The sequence below is a fragment of the Melanotaenia boesemani genome, chromosome 7 (assembly GCF_017639745.1).
Source record: "Melanotaenia boesemani isolate fMelBoe1 chromosome 7, fMelBoe1.pri, whole genome shotgun sequence".
NCBI lineage: Eukaryota > Metazoa > Chordata > Actinopteri > Atheriniformes > Melanotaeniidae > Melanotaenia > Melanotaenia boesemani.
The window spans coordinates 7,616,620-7,641,151 of NC_055688.1; the positions used below are offsets into that span (position 1 = coordinate 7,616,620).

The window sequence follows — 24,532 nt, forward strand, 5'->3', positions numbered from 1 at the left end:
CCTTACACAGCACAACACACAGGCCACCTGGGAGACAACCCCCCCCCGCCACCCCCCCATTCAGGCAGCAGTTAAGCATCACAGAAGAGAAAAAAAATTATTTAGTCACGGTGAAACTGAAGCATGGTGAGGGGAAGTGGAGGAGAGTGGATGTGGACTTCTGTGTTAGGCCTGTAAATAATCAATCAGAATTCTGAGCGCAGGCATTAAATCACCAGAGGAAGACGGGGAAGCACGAAGGACTGCGGCGGTGCCCATGAACTCTAAATCTTTGTCACATGGGCGGTGAATGGCGGCTGAATGATGGTTGATGTATGTGGGTGGCTGTGTGTGTGTGTTTCCTGAACAGAAAGGTATGTCAACCATAAATCAAACCACCTTCAGAGAGTGGAGACTTAGTGCTTTAAATTCAACCAACAACCACATGCAGCCAACATGGCACAAATGCATAAACAAAAACGATGGGATTAAACACCTGATCTGGAACAGGTGAGTGCTACGTGATAAACAGGAAAGCAGTTGAGTAAAGAAGTCAAACACACGGCACAGAGCCGATTGTTTGTCCTATAAAACGAGATGTGACCAGCTCGTGGCCCAGCAGACGCTCCTGATTTGCGTTCTATTTATTTCTAAGATGCTGCAGAAATGCTTTTTTTTTTTTTTTTTTTCCTGTGGAGGCTGGATGTTCCCATAAGAAAAACAAATGACAAGTCATTTACACTCACATTCAGCTGTCAAGACTTTTCTACAAACCTGGATGAGACAAGCCTTTTTTTTTATTTTACTTTGTCTGAATGTTTACTTAGACATAAACAGAAGCAGATACTAATTTCCTGTTTGCTTTAACATATTTCAAATAGTCCTGTAACAACCCTCCGTGGCACTGTGTCAATTCTCAAGAATCACTATTTTCATACTGAATGTGGAATGAATGTGTCAATAAAGGCTTGCAACAACTTTATTGTTTTATAGACTTAGACAGGGGCTTTGGAGACCTTGGGGAGGCTAAATTACTAACTACTTGTTGATCTCTGAAAGAACAGGGACACTTTATTTAACAGAGGTGTATGTCAAGGAGAGTGGACGTCTCTGGCTGCAACTGACTTACAGGGAGTTCATGCAAAGGTCTTTCTCATGCTGACAATTGTCTGGGTCACAACATACCGACAGTCTTTATCAGTCTAAGAAATCTGGAAAAGCTCCACAGCACCCATACAAGTTTACAGGCTTTTACAAAATCCATGAATGAGCACATGCGACCTAAAAGACCCAGAACATTTTTAGAGCCTAAAAATTTAAAGGTCCTTTATGGGTGAGACATCTTTAAGAACCAAAAAGACATCTTTGGTCTTTTCTTTAAGCATTCCAGATGCTTGGGAACACTGGAAACTATCTAGAGCTGCACTTTAATGAAGCCTTTTGGACAAGAAGGTGAAGATTACATCACATGCTTATGTGCACCCTCTTTTAATATTCATTGACTTCTTTCAAAAATGTTTTAGCCACTCTGTAGAATAGGCATGACTCTTACTGAACATCAGTGAAATAATGCGTCTTTCATAACATAGTCTCTTCTAAGGACAGCTGTTTCATCCACCCATCCTTAGCTTGTATCTCAGATTATGCTCCGCTGACATCAACAACCGGTGCAGAATATGAATGAACTTCCAAACCAGTTTGCTTTCGCCGGTAAACGTTATTGCCGGTGATGTTTAGAGCCTCGGGTTGTAATTTGTTTCTGCACTGTGCGGCATGGAGGGGGTTAGTGGACTGAAGCCCATACAGGTGCCATTAATCCTGTAGTCCTGTGCGGCTGCAGCATGGCAGGAACTGCCGGTCGCCTCCCCCGCTGCACAGCTAAGGGGTTTAATAAATGTTTCCACTAAACACAAAATGGCTCAGCTGCACGCTGGAGGGGGGTAAAGAGGTGGGAATTAACAAGAGGCGACATCGACCAGAGAGCTCTTCCTTCAAGCTCAAAACACCGCAGGGAGACATTCACCAATGTCAGCAAACACGGAGACAGATGTGTGGTATGGAGGAGAGAAAGCATTTCATTTTGATGCATCTAGATTTTTATACGACATCTGGAACAAACATTTCCAGTATGACTCACGATTTTTTCCTTAACAAGTTTTAATGTTCACAAATTTCTGCAAAAGGATCCCTTGGTATGCACAGGTTTCTGTTTTAGTTATTTTATTTTTGTGTTTCATTTGTCACAATCCAAGCTTCAGATTCTGCTTCCTTTACAGATCACATTCCTGCTCCCCAAAGGAGGAACCTGGTGGATTTCAACCGAAATCAACATTTTCTCTCTTGTTACGACACAAAAGAAAAACATGAAGGAAAACAGCTTTCATCAGTAATTTTTCTCCAAAGCTTAAACTGGAAAATATATATAATTGATCAATCGATTATTACAAATTATTTGTCTTTTTGGACGTTTCTTTTATAATAGTTATGTTTTAAAATGAACAATTGAAGATTATTTTAACCATTTATACTTTTAGACCAAGAATATACCTGCTTTTATGGACACATACACTTTTATTTGTCATATATTTATCATATTTTAACATTTGAAATGTTTGAAGCTTAGTTTGTGCACTTCCTCCGAAATCAACACTACGCATTTGCAAGTTGGAATATTTAAGTAACCAGTAGGGGCAGTGTAGGACCCAATCTGACCAGATCACAGGGTCAACAGCAGTAAAAATGACAGAAAGTCCAGAGGACAGGTACTGTATGCTTAGTTTAGGGGCCTGACATACTATTTATGATACTGTTGATACTTTCCCTTTATTGTCACCATGTTTATTGTTTTCTTTATACCCTACAAACCCAGCAACTTTGTCCATTTTGATTTCTCTGATGTGTTCCCTACTGGAATCCTCCAGTCACAAGCAATGGTTTGGACAATTATGCTGATGATGAAGCCGGCTGGCTACATGAATGTGAGGTAAAAAAACACATGTTTTTCTCAGCCTTTGTCCTCCTTAGTCTGATGCATGTTCATTTTTAGGTTTACTGTCATGGAGTAGTACTGACGGCATGAATAATCGGTACATAGATTCTGATCCACTAAATTAACCTTTTTTAGGTCTGAATAAACTAGTTTTGGTTTTTCACCTCTTGATGTTTCAAACCCTTGTGAACTTAAATTCCAGTGTGTTGTGAAGTCGTAGAGAAAAAAAAAGAAAAAAAAAATCTGGTGTTTGTAACTCGGCACCGTCGGTGATGCGCAAGAGTCCAGATTCCTGCGTGTTGACAGTGAACGCTGTGATTCTCTGTGCATGCAAAGATTTTCAGTCCATCAAAGCGATGTTGCATGAAGATCTGCAGACAGCACGGATACACGCTCAGAGCCACAGCAGTTCCCTCCGTCACTGTTTGTATTTACAGCTCTGTACACTGAAAAAAAAACTTCACAGCAAAAAAAAAAAACAAAACAAACAAAAGAAAAAATTAAGTTCAACTCCAGAGGTTAGAAAACAGCTGCGTTTTTGCAAACGTCTCACTTTTATGACAAGTTGGTCTAGAAAAACTAACCGGGTTGATTTGATGCAACTCGGCGCAAAGAAGTAAGTCCTACTGCCTCCAGAGTCGACAGAGAAACCCGAAAATAAAATCTAAAAAAATTGAGGATAGATAGCATTACATAGTATACTTAAGTAGGATTTACAAGAAGTTGTTTTCCTTCTCCCCCGAAGTCGTTTTTTTTTTTTTTTTTTTTTTCTTTTTGTGTTCCATCACAGCAACAAAGCCTGAAGCAACGCACACAAAAATTCAACTCAAATACGTGAAGAGCTAAAAATCATCACAACAATGAGGTGTAGTTTACATTCCTTCTGCAGCAGCACAAACCACGATTTTTCTTCGATTATTTCTTCTATTTTACATTTGATTGGTTTCTTGAGGGGTGGTGGTGGTGGTTGCAGTGGTGAGGAGAGGGGTCTAAAGCCTTGTTCGGTGGTGTAGTTATAAAAAGGAAGAAGGGTGAGTTGACGCTGCGACACAGCGAGTTATAGGCACAGGGGGCAGCTGTGAGGGGTGGGGCGTGTGGCGGTGGGCGGCGTCAGGGATGCTCGGTGGGACATAGTTGGTTTTTAAGGTAGAGAGCTGCACCCTCACAGGTAGATCTCCCTCTTGGCGGTCTGGCCAGTTGGGGTGTTAGCCGAGTGGTACTCCGCTGCCTGGCTCAGCGGGATCTCTTCCAGCCCACAGTCTTTACCGGACGAGTCCCCGTTACCGGGGTAGGCACTGCTGTAGGGTGTCATGAACCTCATGTTGGCCACTTTGGAGCTGCTGCCACCAGCACCACTGCCGCCCGTTCCACGCTCCTCCGTCATTGCGGGCTTGGGGCTGCCGTTCGCCATCAGCTGCTCCTGTCCGTCCATCTCCTGGTAAGGCACGAAGGTGGAGAGCTTGGGGGCGTTCTTAGATACCTTGCGGTTGGGGGATGGCTGGCCGGGCATCCAGCAGGAGTCAGAGTGGCCAAACTCGGTGCACTCACGGGTGCAGTTACCAGTCATTGCCACGTCGGGAAGGGGCCTGAGGTCTGCAGAGAGGAAGACAAACAGAGACAGACAAAGGGTGATTGACCTGGAGACAACAGCAGACCAAGAGGAGTCGTGAGACAGAGATGAGCACCACCCTGAAAAAGGCTAACTTGTAAGCAGACTGAGAGCAACATCATTTTACTCGCTGCAGTTCATCAGGGAACTCGTTCGGTTTACATCCACTGTGTGGTTGCCTTATTGATTTAAATATTTAAGCAGCGCATTGGAGGCTTTGATTACATTAGCAAATCTGCTGAATTTGATTTGATTGGACAGACTTCTGCTCTGCGGTGTTACAGGATATTTTAGTAATTATGAAGCTCACTGTTTAATCAAATGGGCGGAGAAAGGACTGATAGATTATACATGTAATGCCCGGCTGTAAATAATTTTTGATTTCAGAGTTCTGGTTGAGTCTGTAACAAAGACTTGAAGTGAGCAAGCTGTACTGCAAAGCTTTTTTCTTCACGTTAAGATTCTTGTCAGTTTTTACAAGCATTTCTGCTTCTGGTCTTTATTTTATTACATTGAATTTTTACTTGTTTTTTGCATGAATGCCTGCTTGTGCTGTGATGTTTATCTTAAAGAGCAGAACATTTCCTTTGATATTCAACCGATATAAGTCAAAGTTGACTGTAAATGGCATTTGACAGAAGACAGATAAAGGTTTCCCGTCAGTAACATTGGCATTTCTGTGTGGAAAGATCTAATAAATGTTGCTTTTGTTCTCCTTAAAAAAAAAAAATAGAAAATAAATAAAATGAGTGCAGAGTCACAGTTCAGCTGGTGAGAGTGGGGGAGGCTTATTAAAACTGTCATTATCCTTTTATCTGCACACACAGCTCTGCACATTTGAAGGAAATCAATTAAAGCTGGTGTGTTTTTAAAGCCATTATTAGTCTCAGGATCATCACTTAATTTATCGCTGAAAGATGGAAACCAAATCAAACGGTGGGTGCTGAGCGTGAAACAGGATCAGTTGGTTTAAGAAGGAAAAACAAACACATGGGTTTGTTAGAATGTTAATAATGTTTCACAAGCAGCTAATTAAGGCAAAAACTAATGATGCTAACCTTCCTTTCTTTACCTGCTGGAAACAGCATAATTAGACATGATGAGAAAGAGGTTTGTGTCTTATTTACTGTCATATTCTAATTATCTGTTTTTAACTTTCTGATCAGGCTTTATGTGCTTCTAATCCAGTGTCAGAGACAGACAAGCAGGAGCTGAGAGACAGCAGGGCCGGGTTTGCATTCAAATAAAATAAAAAAAAATAATCACAGCTCAGAATGGAAAAAGGTCAGAGATGGAAGCAGAAATATCAATGCGTATGCAGAGAGTAACCTTTCCTCTGTGCGTGACATTAGATCATTCTTTGATACTGGGGCTGGAGGCTGCAGAGGAAGCGGGGCTGGTGATGGGGGGGTTCCTCCTGGGGAATGGCGCTTATTTCTCAAAATGCCCTCTGCTTTATACATAATTGAAATTCATTGCCTCCTTTTTTTTTGTAAAAGAAGCTACAGTCGGCTTTTCTGTCTGTTTGCAGGTTGATGTGTACGTTCTAATCCTGGGCAGTGCTGAATAGCGGCTGCATTCCCCCTCCTCCCTCCTCACATCCGTATTTCACGGCCGCTGCTGTGGATTTTAGTTTTTAAGCACTCCTCATGCAAAAGCAAAGTGCTTGCAAAAATGTTAAGTCATGTGCGAGCGGCAGCCGAGTTCAGAGCTGCTGCTTAATAAGAGCTTTGGCTGAACGTGGAGTCAGCAGGAGGCTTACGGAGCTCGTGCTCCCACAGAGATGCAGACTCGACTCGTTCAGCTGAACCACATCTGTGACACAAGGTTTTTTTGGGGCCAAGTCTGCTTTCTACTATTTGTATAACCTGTGGGTTTCTGTTGTCAGCAGGAAATCTTATGTGATTCAGATCGCGTGCAGCTTGTCGATATTTACAACCACAGGTCAAACAAATATCGACCTGTTTGACCAAAACCTTCTGCTCTAATTCATTTGGTTGCAGTTTTTTGACTCTTTTCCACACAATTAATTCTTCTTCGTTTTTTTTTTTTTTTTTTTTTTGGGGGGGGGGGGGGGGGGGGGGGGGTAACATTCACTAGAAATGTGTTTCTGCACAGCTGTGTTCCTAAACATGCAAATAATGTACGTCTCTTTCAAATGATCCTTCCTTAGTGCCTCTCTTTTATCAAACATCTGCTTCACAGAGCGGGAGAGCTTAACAAATGCTTACTGAGCATATTTACTGTACAAATGATGTGCACTTCCAATTTTCATTGAATAAGTCTCAATCTGCCTGAGAAGCTCTATGGCATGTTGTCATAACAACCTTCTGACTCCGTATTTTATCTGTACCTCCAAACCGACCTGTTTGATTTCAGAAACAGAAGTTCCTGCTGGAGGAATCTAACATCCGTTCTGTTAGTGTTCAGCAGCTTTAAGCTTGCTTGAAAGAATTAAGTCTTTATTTGGAGAGTCATCTTTGTATAAACAGGAAGCTCACCCCTCATCTCAAACCACGATGTCACAGAAATACTCAACACTGGAATCATGGAGAATACTTTTATGAAGTAGTATGAAGACCAGACTTTGTGGAAGGAGGATGTGGTGAGCAGAGAAGAAGAAATGTTGGAGCTTTCTTTGAAAAGAAAAAGGCCCTCAGTGGGTTATTTTAGGATGTTGCTGCAGGTTTCTGTTTCTTTTTGGTTTTGTTTGTGATAAAAACATCTGAGTAAGGTTTAGGAACCAACAGGTATTTTGGTTCTGGTTCTGCTGGAGGTTCCTGTTAAAAGGGAGTTGTTTTTTTTTCTCTTTGTCACCTTGTGCAGCTCAGGATGGAGGACTGAATCAAAGAGTATATTTAGCAACCTAATATCTAAATGTGCAATTTAGATAACGACACACTTTCAGAAAGTAAATGAAGACTAAAAACGCAAACTAACAGGGTCAGTCAGAGCTTGAGCTTGTCTTTGTGCCCTCAGGTCATCAGTCTGTATATCTAATCACAGTGTAGCACCCAGCTGATGGGGGTCATGTTCATCCTAATTAAGCACAAGAACTAGTTGGCCTTGGTTGAGATGGAGTTAATTGGCAAGCATGATTATAGAGAGGGAGTTTGGGCGGTTATGGTGGGCCATAGCCAAGATGTAAGATCAATAGCGGTCCTGGAGAAAAAGGCCATCTAGCAGCCAGCACTGTAACACCTCCAGTTAAGACCTCAGGAAGGCTGATTGGTTGCTGCTGACTGGGCTGTTTTTCTTGCTGCTGAGCCTCATTAGTAAAAGAAGTGAAGCTGTTATTTCATTATCTGAGAACCTTGTCACCTCGTGCATTAGATGCAAACTTGGAGTGTTTCGGACTATTTTAACTTCAGACTGGGGGGCTGTTCTGTATCTACAGTAGCAGCTGTGGCTTGTTGCACTTGTAGCCTTCAGGGAAATACAATGATGGACATGAAAGTATGTTCACGTTGGGTCGCACCTTTTAACGCAGCAGAAGAAAGACGTCAATGTGGCACATAAAGGAAACGGGCCTGATTTCATGTGTGAGTCATCCTTGGGGACTTAGGATGAATCTTTACTTCAAAATAAATTATCTCTAAATGACCGACTAAAGGTTCATAAAATCAGCCAAACACATTGATGCTCTCCAGAGTATGAACCGCTCTCATATTTGTGGCCTCATTTAATTGGCTTCCATAAAAAAATAAAAACTTTAATCTTTTTTGATCCCCAACTTCTGAAGCTCTAAATATAGTTAAATCTTCATAAAAGGGGTAAGTGGGGTGTGATCAACTCTACAAGACCTAAAGGTGCAACTGCTGCTCCGGATTTCCAACCTTCCAACTCTTTAAAATGTGGAAGACTCACATAAACTTCAAAAAGCACAGATCACTTATAGGAAGTCCAGTTCCAGACGCAGACTCTGTCCCATGTGATAATATGTTGATTGGAGACTATTTACTGATGGTGTTTCCACACAGATACTCAGTGAATGGGACATCCTGCCTGTTGTTGCCTTTGAGAGTGGTTGGGTTTAGATATGAGGAAGGAGGTTGGTCAAGGTGAGGACAAGAATGTCACCCAAGGTCAGGCAGAGCAGGATGGGCCTTCACAGAATAGAGGCCGGGAAAATGTGCTTTCCAAGTGAAAACAACTGGTACTCTTGTGACAACCAGGACAAGAAGAGATACATGTAAAACCGGGTTATTAATCCAGATCTGGCTTACGAGTTTGTATTCATCCTTCCAGTAGGAAGACCGTGGCGTTAGCTAAACTTAGAAACGGGAAAAATCCTGGAGGCTTTGTCAAGGGGTGCCTGAGTCCAGTAGGTGATTGTCTTTATGAATAAATAACACAAATACCTATATCTGCATCAATAACCACAAAGAAAAATGATGCATGATCCAGAGATGAGCTACAGCAGCTGCATGAAGCCGTGCGTAAAACTCCCTGCATAAGCTTAGCTGTAGCTGAGTCCACTGCTGTGTCTGACAGTGCTCAGCTGTTAGATTATGCAAGACTCTTCAACATGGAGAAGAATACGTTTAGTGAAGATCTGTTGGGTGGTGCAACTCTTCAGACCAATACAAGAAAACATCTACCTGGTCATAAAGGAGATGTTACTGATGTTATATGACTTCAATATATATATATATATATATATATATATATATATATATATATATATATATATATATATATATATAAACAATTAATTGTATCATCAAATTATACTTAACCTAAAACTTATGATGATGCAGACCTGTACTGACAACACCTGATGTGAAGTATCTGCATTTTGTTTTAAGGGTTGTCTTAAATATATATTTTAATTACACTGATGTTGATCTTGTCGAACCCTATCATTAACACAATGCAGAGAGAGAAACATAGAATTAGACAATAAAAGTTAAAACAATCGTAAAAGGCAAAGCATTGTGGAATTTGTTCATATCGGGGGGTGATCTGCATTCCTGGTAATAGAAGAATTTTTGGCAGTGTCTGAGCCGAAAGTCAAACATATTTTGACAGCTGCTGCTTCCTTTCTAATGTCATCTGCACTGGTTAAAGTCAGCTGCGTTCACACTGCAGGTCTTAATGCTCAATTCTGACTTTTCTCGATTGCTCACATAATTTTATGGAGGTAAATATGGATGCTACACTTTTCAATGTGTGTGTATCTGTTTCAAAGTTGCTGTACAATCAGAGCCAACAAAATGATGATTTAATATTGTTCTGTGTATTGTTTACATTTGCCATTGCTCCATCCCACTCCTCCGGTGCAGAACTGTGATGTCTGATTCTCTGCTATGATGTAAAAGTTGGACGAAATACAACATGAATGTTCAGACAAAGGTCACTTTGAAAAAGATCAGATATTTATCTGATCTATTATCACATGTGATGGGGCTAGGTCAGATTTTTAAAAAGTCTGTTTTGTCATTAAAAGATCAGATTACAGATTTATCTTCAAGTAAACGATTGTTTCGTAGGGAACTTTTAAAATTTTTCACTAAATAACTAGACACCCAATCCATGGAAAAATGAAGTTGCATAGCACAACAGAATTCAGGGGAAAAAAAATCAAGAAAACACAGAATTTGGAGAAAAAATAGAGAGAAATAGAGAAATCAAATGGATTTATAGGGGCTTGATATCTTCGGCTCTACGAAACTTCTTCCTTCGAGTCTGATTTTGGTGTGATAGTTGGATATTTTTCTGTTTGTGCTGTAAGCTTTGACAATTTATCTCTGTTCATCGACGTGTCAGAGCAGCTTTAGCAGAGGGAGGAGGGTGGGATCGTGATGATTTTGCTCTGCACTGTATAAACATAGGCTTACAGGCTCTACAGTGACAGCAGTGATTAACCATCCAACCACCCTGGGGTGACAAACGTCACAAAACACTTCAGTTTAAAAAGCTCTCTGAAGCACCAACAGCAGCACCGGGGGCTTCAGCGTTTCTTGTCAGGAGAAGTTTGAAAAGTTCTGGGGTAACCCCTGGAGGAGAACGTGCTATCACTCCTCGTCTCTGCAGCCCCCTCGGTAAGGCGAGGATGCAGCGCTGTCACAGGGCCGCAACGCTGAATTCAAGGTTGCCACTATTAGTCAAGGCTTTTAAAATGGAGTATTCCTCCTGAGTTTTTCCCCCCTGTAGCTCTTATCTACACTCCTGGGTTCCAGTTAACCCCGGGGACCCCTCACTCACCCTGTTGGCCTGTCTTTCTGCATAATACACTGCGCTACCTTGGTCACCATTTTCCGGTCAAACTAATTAGATTTCAGAGTCCCGCTTGGGAAGATGTCAGTAGTATGAAATGGAAATAATTTCCAGATGAGTATCTGACATTTTACGCTGTCGACTAGAGTAAAGAGCCCAAGCGGATAGGCTCTCTCCACCTTCACATTCCCCTCCTTCTCTTCTTCCTCTTTTCCGCTCCATCAGTTTAGTCGCAGAGATATGCTAAATCCTTGTGCTTCCCCTCTCGCTGCACAGTCCGGGGTGATAAATGGAAGCAAATGCACACAAAAAGAGTGCTTCTTTTCTCTTTCCCTGCCTCTGCTTGAAGTGTTAATGTGTTTAATTACTTTGAAGCTATTTTTTTTTTCTTTAAATGTGTGTGTGTGTGAGAGCATGATTTGTGTTGTGCTGAAAGCTGCAAGAAAACCTTCAATTAATGACTTTTTCTCAGCCTATGACAATGGCTCTAATTTATCTTACAGGAACAATAGAGGAGTGAGAGGAGGTGCAGCTCCTCTGAAGGCTCAAAGACATGCTGTAGCTTCCCCCGCTGCAATCAGCGGTGACGCCAGCAGCCCACACATCTCAGTTTTACCGACAGTTCACACACTTCCACTCGCTTCCCTGGAGGCTCCAGCCAGGATGCAGGGAATTAGACCAAACTGTGTCTACGTTCTCTGAGGAGTTGGAGCTTGTTTCGTCAAATCAGACAAACACCATGTAAAATTTTATTGTTGCATCACGGTTGCACCTTCAGACATTTTGATCAATACCAAACACGGACCAGTTAACAGCCGATGTTCTCGAAGGGTCACGAAACTTGTGATGTTTCACTGGTTAATAGACAAGGAGGACCAGACGACACTCAGGTTTTCATACAACCTAAACCTGACTTTTTTTTTCAAGCATCATAAAATCACTTCAAGGTCTTTTTTATGAGCTTTGCAGCCATTTGTGATGAAAAATGCTTAATTTCTGAAGGTTCTGAGGGCTCATTGATGCCATCTGCTGACGAGGAGAATTTAAAATTTAAGAACTGGTGTAATGTATCCTGATTTGACAGGAGATTTAGACTTAATATGTTCATTCTACATATTTACACCAAACCAATAATCTAAATTTGCAATAATTTCATGAAAATGTAGGCAGTAAATATAATAAAATAAATATTTGAGCAACCACGAGGTCCAAACAGAAAATATTAGGATGGATTAGAAACAGAGAATTGTTACACTCAAAGCTGCTAGATTTTACTAGCAAAGCGCTAATAATGTTTCACGACCGGTAAAGAAATAGAAGGCTGCTCTGGGTAAAACAAGGATGGGATCAAAGATAAAACACATATAATCTTTTAATCCAATAAAGCATTTTTGATTGGTAAAGTTTGTAAACTATCGGCAACATGAGTTGCAACGTTTGACCACTACAGCATCCGAAGCTAGCTTGGATTTCTATAATTTGCTCCAAACAATAGATAGATTTGTTATTTAATAATATATCTGAGCTGCAGCGACTGCAGATTTGAAGATGCTGGAGAGGAGAACAGCTGGCAAACAGCGAGTGTTTAAATAAAATAAAGATTAAATAGACGGATACATTTTATTTGTTCTCCACTGATCCAACCATTTATGAGGCCAGTGCCGTTTTAAACCGGGAATTCAATCTTTAGTGAAGTTTATCCTCCTGACTGGCTGTTTGTGTTTTGTGGTAAACATGCTCTCATGTCGTCTTTGTCTCTCCAATGTGACTCATGCTAAAAATCCTGAAGATGACTGGATTAGAGCGACGCTCCTTCTCTACGCTGAATGAAGCGGATATTTTTCCTGAATAACAGTCAAGTTCTTTATTTATGTTCTTTATGGAGAACCAACAGTGGCATAATCACACATAGATGTAAACCTCAATCTGTATTCAGCCTCACACACACAGCCTTTCTTCACTGATGCTTACGCAACACACATACACACTCTCCTGTCATTGGTATTCTTCCCTTCAGAGGTTCAGTGTGATCCTGTTTCAGTGTGTGCCGTACTCTGTGTTCCCATAAAGATTTTACAATCATCAGCTTTTCCAGAACCATCTCCTAACCTTCCTCTTACTGCCGTGATGTTGGGAACAACAGCACTCCGTTCAGGTGGAACTCTCTCTGATAATATGTCTCTATCTCCAACCAATGGGCGCATTAGCTGACACTTTGACTGTCGCTGTTTTCCTTTGTGTCCTTGAAATTCATAATCCACTGAGTTTTTATGTAACATCGCTGGCTGCATACAGCAAGCTGGAACCGGTCCAACACTCCCGACAAGCCCAAACTGCAGCGTTTTGTCTTTTTATTTGACTAAAGTTTATATGCAGTCTACTGTATGTTTCTATTATTAATCCCAGTTGTCTTTTAAGCATCAAAATAAAAGATATACAATCAGCATCCATTATATTAGAAACACCTGCCAACTGCTTGTTAACACAAATATCTAATCAGCCAATCACATGGCAGCAACTCAATGCATTTAGTCACGTGGATGACTTGCTGGACCAACATGTCTTGTTAATGCTTAGAGGTCAGAGGAGAATGGGCAGACTGGTTACAGAACTATAATAAGCACTGGTTCGAACCAAAGTCTGCAGAATAGGATCTATGAACACACAACACGTCCAACAATGAAGCAGATGGGCTACAGCAGCAGCTCCTTACATGTGGAAAAAACTCCCAGAAAACTGCAAGTCTGCTAAAACTGAATGGTTTAAATTCAAGATTAGAACCTTTTCTACCTGCAGCTACCTTTTATGAACACAACTGTTAAGTTCTCACACTATAAACTGTATTTCCTGCATTTAAACCTATTGTACTTTATCGTTTTCTGATTTTTGTTACATTTTTTTCATTTTGTAATTTTGTTTTTAATGTACTTTCTAATGCTTCTTCTGCACCCGCTGTAATGCTTTGAATGTTTCATGCACAACACTTTGACTTGTCTTGTACATACAATGTTTTACACAAATAAAAACATGCCATGTCTTACTTTCCAGTAGGATAATGCACCATGTCACAAAGCTTAAATCATCTCCAGCTGCTTTCGAGAACATAACAATGAGTTCACTGGACTCCAACGGCCTCCACAGTCACCAGATCTCAGTCCAATAGAGTAGCTTTGGGATGTGGTGGAACGGGAGATTCTCATCATGGATGTGCTGTATGTATCAATATGGCGCCTATTAATATGTTTTTTACTTTCTAAACATGATGTTTTATAAATGTAACTCAGCAATGTTTCTTACTAAATCCACACTGGAAGCAATAATTTGTTTCAATGAGATGCTGTCTTGGCATGGTATCCATGGAAACCGGAAAAATGGCATCCATTAAGGTGTAAATGATGCGTTTTACTGCTGGCCAAGTAGTGGTTGGTTGAAGGGAACTCCTGACATTAACCAATGAGTTGATGCTCATTTGAGTTCTATTTCCTTCCCTTAAGTCTTAAACTTTAATTTGACGTCAGTAAATTTAGATGTTTTATGTGGTTAATTTCAATGTTTAGAGACATTTAGACTTCAAAACAAATCCAGAAGCAAATGTTTAAATAACCATTTTTTTTTTTGTTTGTTTTAATGTTAAAGTGAACCACAATAAATGATGTGAAATGGTTCTTTAAAGGACAGAATAAATGCTTTCCCAGCCTTCGGGGGCATTTCCAGATCTTTCTGTTTCAGTTTCTGTGGTTTGAGGATGAGGCCAGTTTCTGAAAACCCAGAGGTCACTTCATCAAAATCTCCATGTAGGCCAAATCCACTCCTGGAGGCCCGGTCCAGGCCTCCCTGAGGCTCAGTGTCCCTCCCCCACTCAGTCTGACCCCCAGCCTGGCTCCGTGTGGAAACCTTGCCGGCTCTAATTAAACTTTGGGCAGATTGGAACTTTGCCTTGTCAGTCTTTATTCATGCTTAAACAAGTTATTACTTTTTGAGAAATTAAATTAGCCGGCAATTAATTAATCGACACAGAGCTGGGAAAGAGGATGGAGGGGAGGAGGAGGAGGAGGAGGGATGAAGGCTGGGAGGTGAGGCAAGATGAAAGTGGAGGAAAAGAAGATGAGGAGTGAAGGGGGGAGGGCGTTTGGCAGAAAATGAAGGGAAAGGAGTCAGATTTATCTGGGAGATGGAGGTGGTGAGGGGAGGATATTAGATATTTAAATGTCATCCGTACTTTCACTAATTAGCAGGAAAGCAACAAAGATGAAAATCCTTTTCTTTTTTTTTAATTAACATTTGATGCTTTTTAGAAGCCCCTACAACGCCCCACTCCCCATCTAGACAGACATCCGCTCCAGCTCCCCTATTGTTTTTTTTTTTTTCTAAACCCAAAATGAATTCAGCAGAAAGCACAGTCAGAAAGTAGAAGACCAGAATCTGGACTTCTCTGCTTTCTGGGTCGTCTCTTTGTTTGCTTCTGCTCTGCAGGGTTTCGTGGCGTCTCCAGGTTTCACCTGACATGTTTAAAATGAACAACCCTTCTGCTCCCTCCGAAGTGGAAATCCATTTCCTGTCTGATGCCAAACAGAGCCCAAATGAGATGTGGGAGGGAGCCTGCGAGATAGAAAACTCCATCATTCCACATTTCTCTTTTTGGATTCTTTAAACCATAAACCTTGTTTTCCTTAAGTTACCCTTCCCAGTATCAGTCGTCAGCAGATGTTTTATCCAAAGCAACTGATCCTGGGGAACATGAAGCGATAAACCTGTTTAGGTTTAATGGGCAGAAAGGGACACCCCTGTTTGTTCCACCATCATGGAACCATAAATGAGAAGAATCTAGACTGAGACTGACAGAACCAGACAATGTTCCTGTGAGGAACACTGGTCCAGAAATTTTACATTTGTTTAGGCTGATGACTCTTCTTCAAACTTGAAGGTTAATTTTCGTCCTTCTCATCTATTTTTTCCTTCCCCTCCATCATACCTGGAAGAACAGTGCAATAAAAAAAATCCTCAGTTGAGTCCACTTGTTTTCTTTTACCCTTCTCCCTCCCTGTAGAGATGGTCCATTTGCACACTAAGAATTCCCAGTCCTAACATGTGACATACCAAGATGATGATGAGAAACTCAGCTAAAAGCCTCTACCAAGCACTGCCCCAAACAAAAGCAAAGCCTCTGACTCAAAAGTGGTTTTAGGTGAAGATTAATACATAAATGTTCCTTGTTTCAAGTGAATTAAGTCTGACATAATGATACATATCCTGTAGTAATTAGCTTTCTTTCATACCAATATCACACATACAGCCCTTATTGTTTTGGATTGACTCTGTTTACGTTGGATTTGTCATTTTGGACAGGAAGCAATAAAAAAAGGCTTCCTGATGAAGAAGTTAAACCTTTTTAAACTGTATGCATTATGTGTCTCTGTTTTTTATGTAGATAAACTGAGTAGAGAAATGACAGGGTTGTTTTTATAGATGCACAGGTCCTGTACATCCTGAGGTTAACGGCCGCTCTGCAGGATCTGATCTTGGAAAGAATCTCTGAAAGTCATGACAAAGTTGTTTGGAGTTATCATTCTTCTTTCAGAGACAGGACGTGTCATTCAGTTATGTGATAATAAAAAGGATCTCCTGTTATGAGACTCTCCAGACATGACTTCAAATGCTAAGATGTGAATAGATGGTGGCCATCAGTCGCGTGAATTCCTATAAGCATGTTGTTTTATTCTGCAAGTGGATCCAGTGGCTTCAGGTGCAGCGATGACTGCACTACAGGTAACTACTTCAACATTGTGAACTTGTCTTCTTTTACAGTCCTTATAAAGCATTACTTTCTCCAAACGGTGCTCAAGCTCCTATCAAACAAAGTTGGTTCTGCAGCTTTAAAGCTCAGTGGGTTTCTCACTTCATACACAGAGTTGTTTGTCCATTCAGAGACATCGTAGTAAAAATGGTGACACAAATATGGCAGCTGCTATGTATGTGGAGCCATTGCATGCAGATATAAATGGCTCATTCTGAGAGAATAAAAACTTCATTCATTTATTTTGTGTAATGCTTATAGTCCAATTCAGGGTCGCGGGGAAGCTGCAGTCTATTCCAGCAATTAGCAAGTGAGAGGCTGGTACACCCGAGAAATGTCTCCAGTCCATCGTAGGGAAGAATAAAAACTTACCAGTTATTTTAAGTGATTAAATACCAGTAGAAACAGTTTTTAATGACATCAGATTTTGCTGTAACTGACCTTTGATTTTGTTGCATACTGAACCTTTAAGATCAGGCTTCAAACGTTCCTTTCTGGAAATTCTTATAGTTAGCTCTGGGTTGGTGATCTTATCCATCCCTTTGATTCTGCTGCAATAGGCCGCGGTTGCTAGGGGACATCCCATAATTCACTGGGCAACTCTCTGCTCTTTGTACCCTCCATGTACAAATAAGACATCGCTGTTGTCAGTGATGGGTTTCTCTTTTCCTTTCATGTGGATCATATAATGGATTTGTTTTATTAGGATTAGAATTGCACCACAAAGAATTAGATTGAATTAAAATGTGTCTGTAAAAGTGTCTTGAATTAACTTTGCTGTGAATTAATGCTGTACAAATACAGCTAGATTTGAACTAAACAAATGTACCCATCTTTGTTTCAATCAAGTTTTTTTTTTTTTCTGAAATTTGCTTTGCTTTCTTTTTAAAAAACTCTTCTCCTGCCTTCTGCTCTCATTTCCTTCTAACCTCTTTTTTTCCCTCTAAGACCTAATCCCAGACGTCAGTGAGTCAACGTGCCTCCTCCATTCCTTTCTGATATTCATTTACAATGTGAACTCCAAACTCTGATATTCTACAATCGCTTTTATCTGTTTTTCTTTTCTCCTTCCAAACCTGACTCACCTGAGCAGCATCGCCATGCTTCATTGATTCAGGAATAATTCATGTTTAACATCCCTTCCCGGCTGATCGATAAGCTGCTGCAGCATCGCCACGCCAGCTTCGTGCTCGTTGTTAAACCTGCTGCAGCGATGGATGTGCGGACGCTTTTTATTCTGTTCGTCTCAGGTTTAAGGGGTTTAGATTTAACTTCAGGATATTTTATTTAATAAGGAAAAGCGTTAAAACCTTCCTTGATAAATAATATTTTACTCAAATAAAATCATGTCTTGTTTTTTGTTGGTCATTTATATCTTTGTGTCCACTGCATGATCACAGGGAATTATTCTGTCTGGCATAAATTTTTACACATTTCAAATTTAGCCCCTAAATATTGCACGTGTTTGGGAGGTGTGGGACCCTGAACTGACTGTAATACCCAGTGGAAGCTGTTGGTGTTTTTTTTAGAAGTTCAGTGTGATGCAATGCCGTCAACACCTCTGGAGGAAAAAAGAAAGAAAGAAACAACAAATGCTATTTGGTTAATTAGCACAAAACATTTGCTAACAAGAATCTTCAGCATCAAGTGGAAAGAGTTATGTTCTGAGAGAACCTCCTGCAGAAATAAGCAAAGTTGTGATTTGCAGCGTTTTGTATTTGAAAGCAACGCCTGAAAATGAACCAAAACATCTGCGAGAAGACGCCCGGAGCAAAATCAACTACAATAACACAGCAGCTTCTACTGGACATAAATATTTGACCACTGCATCCTGCTGAGCGTGTGAGAGAGGGGATCTGGGAGTGTTTGTGTGTGTGTTAGGTCATTAAAGATGCAGAGAAACACGGCCTGTGTTTGCTTTGAATGCACAAACTGACCTGAATACACAAACGGCAGCCGGCCTCGAAGCTGGCAGCCGCAGCACATCTGCATCTGTTTAACGGAAAAACCGTTCTCTGTTTCTACAAACTGGGTCTCACTTTGCTGATTTGATGCAGGAGATGTTCTGCTGCACAGCAGCACCAGTGAAACACTCATATCTGATTGGTTCAGGTTTTCTTTCTCTCTCTGCTCTCTGGAGATAAATGACCGACTCGGTCTCTAACGATTAAATTGGATTCTGCTTTCCAGACATATTTATGTAAACAGGCTAAATTTTTATTCTGTTCCAGCTCAGCAGAGATCTGACTGAATCCAGGAGGACAGTACGGGCTCGTTAGTTTTACTCCACTGAAAGCGTTATGGTGGACAGAAGCTGTTCTAGCACCAGGGACTCCAAGGCAACGGGAACGTCTGTGGAGACCTGGATGCTCCCATTATCACCTCTATGTGGACACCATGGTCCACGTTTGTCTTTAGGCAAATAAATGAATCCATTTATAAAAAAGATAGACACCCAGTGGAGCCCATTATGGTCCTGTACAGAAATAAGAGTTTTGTTCTCTCTCAGTAAGGAAACTGTTGTCGTCCTTTTCAACCTCAGTGTGGACACATGTTTAGGCCTAACATTTTATCTGGAAGTTTATTATCTTCTTTGTTTAATCTAAATCTAAACACCAAGAATGATAAACAGATGATTTAATGAATAAATAAAATAAGTTAAAATATAATGGTAAGAGTAAATGAATAAAAAAATAAAAATGACTAATAAAATAAACTAGAATTACTTAATTCATTTATAAACTAATAAATCAATTAAATAAATAAAAATAGAAAGAACCGAGAAAGAAACAAAGGAAAAATAAATAATTAAAAGCATCCGTTTCAGTCCTTCAGTTCTAACCGGATGCCTGAAGCGGTTTAAAGGCTCCTTCTTTTGTAGGCAGAAACATAATAGTTCCCTAAAGTTACCTGCAGTTAGATAAAGTTGTGATGTAAGAATGTTGTTCGGGGTCTCTGAAGACTCAGAAGTACAAATGAAATTAACAACTGTGCTGGAAAATATCTGCTTCATAATAAAAAGTCAGTCGATATGGTACAAGCCTGTGGACAGAAAAACTCGACTCCCACTCCAGAGCTACATTTCAGCCGGAAGAAGAAAAAAATCTATTCAAAGAATCTAAAATTTACTTGTGTACCCTGCAAAAGATTACAAAGACCCAATAAAACATTCAGCCAGCTGAATTGATTCTTTCTCTGTTTCTTGATCAGTTTTGGATGAATCTGCTGCAAGAAAACTTTTCTGCAGCCTTGACGTAAACTTCTGATGGAGTTCTCCGCAGCAGTGAAGAATCTGGAGACTTTAACATGGCGAAAGTTTCTAACAACACACAAAGGACTCACTTTGAACTGGATCTTTAGGCTCTTTGCTACCAGCTGCCTGTCAAAAAGACTTTCTTTAGTCTTTAGTTGCATTTCTGAAACAGTAATGATAACAAAGTTAGACAGACAGGAAATAGGATTCCTGCAGCAACAAGGTGATTCCCTAAGAGCTGTTTAGCTAAAATCCTGGCATATCTCAGCATGGTGTGTGTTGCATCCTTAAGACATCTGAGGAAACTGGACAAGTGGAGGGCAAAAGAAGATGTGGCAGGACCAGGACCTCATAGATGCATGTACTGTTGGCCAAAGCCTCATCAGATATGGTCTCCGTGGAAGAGACTAATGGAGAAAAGGCTGAAGTATGCCACATGACACATGGATTGGTATGAAAATCAGTGGCAACTGGTCTGACGGAGGGATGAATCCTCCCCAGAAGCCAGACCTCAACATTATTGGAGCAGGGTGGGGTCATATGGACAGAGAACAGTACAAAAGAGAAGCTTTGGGAGGTCCTTCAAGAAGTCTGAAAAACATTTCCTGAAGCTATTCAGACTAAATATTCACTTTTAAGCCAATTAGAATCAGTTTTTGCCTCATATGTTTGAACATATTTCTGGTTTTCCTGGAAATATATATAGAAATTAGCATTGAAAACAAGACTTTTGGACAGCACTGTATGATATGAGGTAATTGTATTAATATCAATGTGCATATTACATGTTATGCATTATGTTTTTATGACTGTGCACTAATTTGCACATCTGATGTGTTAAATCTGCTCATATGTAAAGTGGCTGTTCTGCATTAATTAAAATAACATTTCCTGGAGAGCTGAAATGTTTTAGTTCCACTTTTTTAAACTTCTTTAATTCTGTTTCTTTGCAGGTTTTCTTTTGTTTTTTGTGAAACAAATTCACACACTCCCATTGAATGTCAGCGAGCAGCTTTTTTACTGTGACAGAACTAAAAGATTCTGAGGTCCCACTAATAAGCCTCATCGACCCCCTCCTCAATCCCCCCTAGTGCATCCTGGGAAAAGGCGGCAGCAGCTACAGCCGGGGGGCTCCGATGCTGCAAATTTATTCACTTTTGTAGGATAATTGAATTTTTCCTTCATAGTAGGCCGATTCCACAGGGGTGTGAAAACGAGTGTGTGTGGGTGTGTGTGTGCTCTTTTTTTTTTTTTTTTTTTTCCTCTGGACTATTAATAATTGACTGGCTGGCGTTTGTTTCTGCATGTGGATTCATTTCACCTCGTCGCTAATTCGGTCCCATCTTAGATGTGATCTGCAGGTTCCTCAGATATGTTTTCTTTATTTATTTCCCCATCGGTTGATGTTATTTACAGGGCCTGGGTCACTCGGTTTCGGTTTACTGTCTCAGCTTCGCTGTGTGATGAGTGAGTGTGTGAGTTAACTTCAAGAGACAGGCGTAAACAGGAACACTTTAAACCTACAACATTAGTGATTGTTTGATGCATGGAAAACAGCGCTGACAGCTCTGTAAGTCCGCTCTGACAGCCAATTCGAACAAGAGTCACGTCTCTCCGTCTCGGTGGAAACATAAAAGGGAAAAGATCTGTTTTTCTTCTAAACAATTGCTCCTTAAACCAGCAGTTTTGTGCATCATTCCAATCAGCTATGATCACATTTTACAGCTTCTCTGCAGGAGCTTTCAGTGTGGATGGAGGTTTGATGAATTTTGAGCTTTTTTGCAAAAAATATTGATGTCTGAGGAGACATAAAGAAGTGCTGAAAAATGCTCAACCACCCATCACATCTTCACATATTTCCAAGAAAGCCAGAAAGTTTGAGTCAGTCATGCCCCATGTCAGCAAAAATTGCTACACAACAATTTGCTAATTTCATAAACCTAGATTTGATTGTCAATAGAACATAAAGATTATATCAGATGTTTAAACTGAGACTTTTTACCACTCCATGGAAAATACGAGCTCATTTTGAATCTGATGGCAACAATACATTTCACAAAAGTTGGAATAGGAGCAACAAAAGGCTGGAAAAGTAATTGGTCCAAATAAGAAACAACTGGAGGATCATTTGACAGCCAGTTAGGCTAACTGGCAACAGGTCAGTAACATAAAGGGATATAAAAGGAGAATTTAACACAGGCTGAGTCTGTCAGATGTAAAGATAAACAGAGGTTCACATATCTGAGACAAATTGAGTCTGAAAAATGTGGCAAGGTTTCAGAAAAATGTTCATCAGTGTAAAGTTGTGAAGGCTTTGAAGATCACCCACCACCTACAGTCTATAACATCATCAAAAGAGCCAAAGAATCAAGAAGAATCTCTGTGCACATGAGACAAGGCTGAAGGTCAAAACTGGACACACTTTCACACAGCTCTGCATTACTGTAAAACCATGCGTGATTCTCTGCTGGAAATCCCTGCATGGACTTCCAGAAATTAATCAGGGAAGGTCCAGGACTGTTGAGCTAGAATCCTGCAGACCAGAATGGGACAACCTTCCTCTCCTAAAACTCCAGCAGCTCGTCTCATTTCTCAGATGTTTACAGAGGTATTAAAAGAAGAATGATGATACACGATGCTAAACATCACCCTGGTACTACTTTTTTTAAAAGATGTGTTGTTGCTATCAGATTCAAAATGAGCACATATTTTACCTGAAATGGTGAAATGTCTTGTTTAATTGGAAATAAAATATGAGTTAACGAGTGTTTGAAATCACTGCATTCTGCTTTTATTTACACACTCAACTTTTTAGGAATTGGGGTTGTAATAAAAAAAAAACACACATGTTGAGTCTTAAATGAGCTTAAGCGTCCAGTTAAACTCTGCAGGATGTGAAGCAGCTCACATGGGCGTACATCCGGAGCTTTTTTTTCCTGTTTTTTGTTTCCAAGCTGATTGCGCTTTGGGTGTGACCGTCTGATCTGACAGTGATGGTGTACCTGCAGCTGACGGATGTGTCGGCCCGGTGATGCTGCAGACAGATTGATGCTGACACGTATGACCGACCACACAAACAACATGTGACAGGCATGTTGAGGAGCCACTGACAAGCTGTACAGACAACGCTCTGCTGTGTAAAGCTGATCTCAGGGGAAATTTCTGCTCATTTATCCCACAGGAAAAGCCCATTTCTTTGTGTTAAAGGCTGAGCAGACAGAATTACCCATTAGTTCTCACATATGTAATGCTCAGCTTTTTAACTTTTCTCAATTTTTTGTATATATTAAAAATAAAGAAAGCATTGCGACAAAAACTGGAGCACAGAGGAGACCCATCCTCCATTTCCACGCTCCAGGAACATGAGGGGCAAAATAAATTATAACTTCCTCCCGTTTTTATGTTTACTCATAAATTCAGCTGCCACCAGAGATTTACATCAGAACCCATCCTTATTTCAACAGCCTCCTCTCCTCACGCTGAGAGAAAGTAGCTCCAACAACTGTGCTGAGACAATTTGATTGTTGAATGAAAAAGGAATAACTCATCAAACTTTCTGTCATTACCTACAGTCAGTTTTTTTTTTCTTTTTTTTTTTTTTCTTGCGTAAAAAAAAATAAAGTACGACAGAATTTTTTGTCCTCCTTCGCTGCAGGAAAGCTCACAGTCCTGAATATGAACTGCAGTCTGTATCTGAGAATCGAGGCTGCAGCGCGATAGTGATGCTCTCAGGAGGAAAACTGAACCAAACAACTTTGGGGAGGAAAATCTGGTTCAGCATTGCAGCTGCTGAGAGAAGGAGCAACTCTGCAGCTGCACGATGCAAAACTAGGTAACCGAGTTAAGTTCATTTACAATGTGTAGCATCTCTCTGCAGCTGACATAACAAAGTGCATTACAATAAAAGACAAAAGCAGGAGAGAATAAGGAGAGCATTGAAAATAAATAAAATAGATTTATAGACATCTGTAAAGTAGGTCTTGAGCTACTTTGTGTACAGAACTCTTAAAGTTTACTTGGGATGATCTGTATCTTTAGCCCTCACCAGTCTTGGGTTCTACTTAAAGCTAGTAATCTCTCTAAGAGATAAAAAAAAAATTGTTAATATCCATTTTCAGTGATCAGGAACACTAAGATTTTAGATAATATGCTGTTTACTGTTTTCTGCAGCTCCATCATAAATATTTGTCATTAATAATTTTCTTAATAATTAACAACCATTCTTCGATGTTTATTAACCACTAATAGCTAAGCTAGTACCTACCACTCTCTAACAATAGCTGCCATTAACGCGTTCTCTCTGTAGAATGATGGACTTCAGATCATTTGGAAATTATTGTATGAACTTTCCCAGATTGGTGGATAGCAATAATTTGCTTCTCAAATTGTTGAGGTCTTTCCTCCTTGGAACTGTGTTAACACATATCTGAATGCTTCATGTTGCCTTTTCCCCAATAAATAATAAAACAGTATGTGGTTTGTCTATCTGAGGATGGCATTATCTCATTTTAGAAAGTACAGGGATCTATTGTTTATATTGGCAAATTATTGTATTTACCAGGTAACCAGTCACTGCTAGCACCAGTTGATGTACTGAATTCTAAAAAGCCATAAAAATTTTACTTCGTCAACTTTTCCATCTGTTCTCTGTCCATCACTTCATCCTGCTGCTCTTCACCAGCTCATTTC

The 24,532-nt window shown here is 40.3% G+C and overlaps 1 protein-coding gene across 1 annotated transcript in view; it reads right to left on the bottom strand.

Moving 5' to 3' along the window:
- Positions 1-632: 632 nt before the first annotated feature.
- The window catches only part of LOC121642867 (protocadherin-1-like), a 249,334-nt gene continuing 225,434 nt past the window's right edge, over positions 633-24,532 (bottom strand). The window contains exon 5 of the mRNA XM_041989887.1: positions 633-4,561. Within this exon, the coding sequence (XP_041845821.1) occupies positions 4,131-4,561 (431 nt within the window). The 3' untranslated portion in view covers positions 633-4,130. The remainder of the gene's footprint in view (positions 4,562-24,532) is intronic.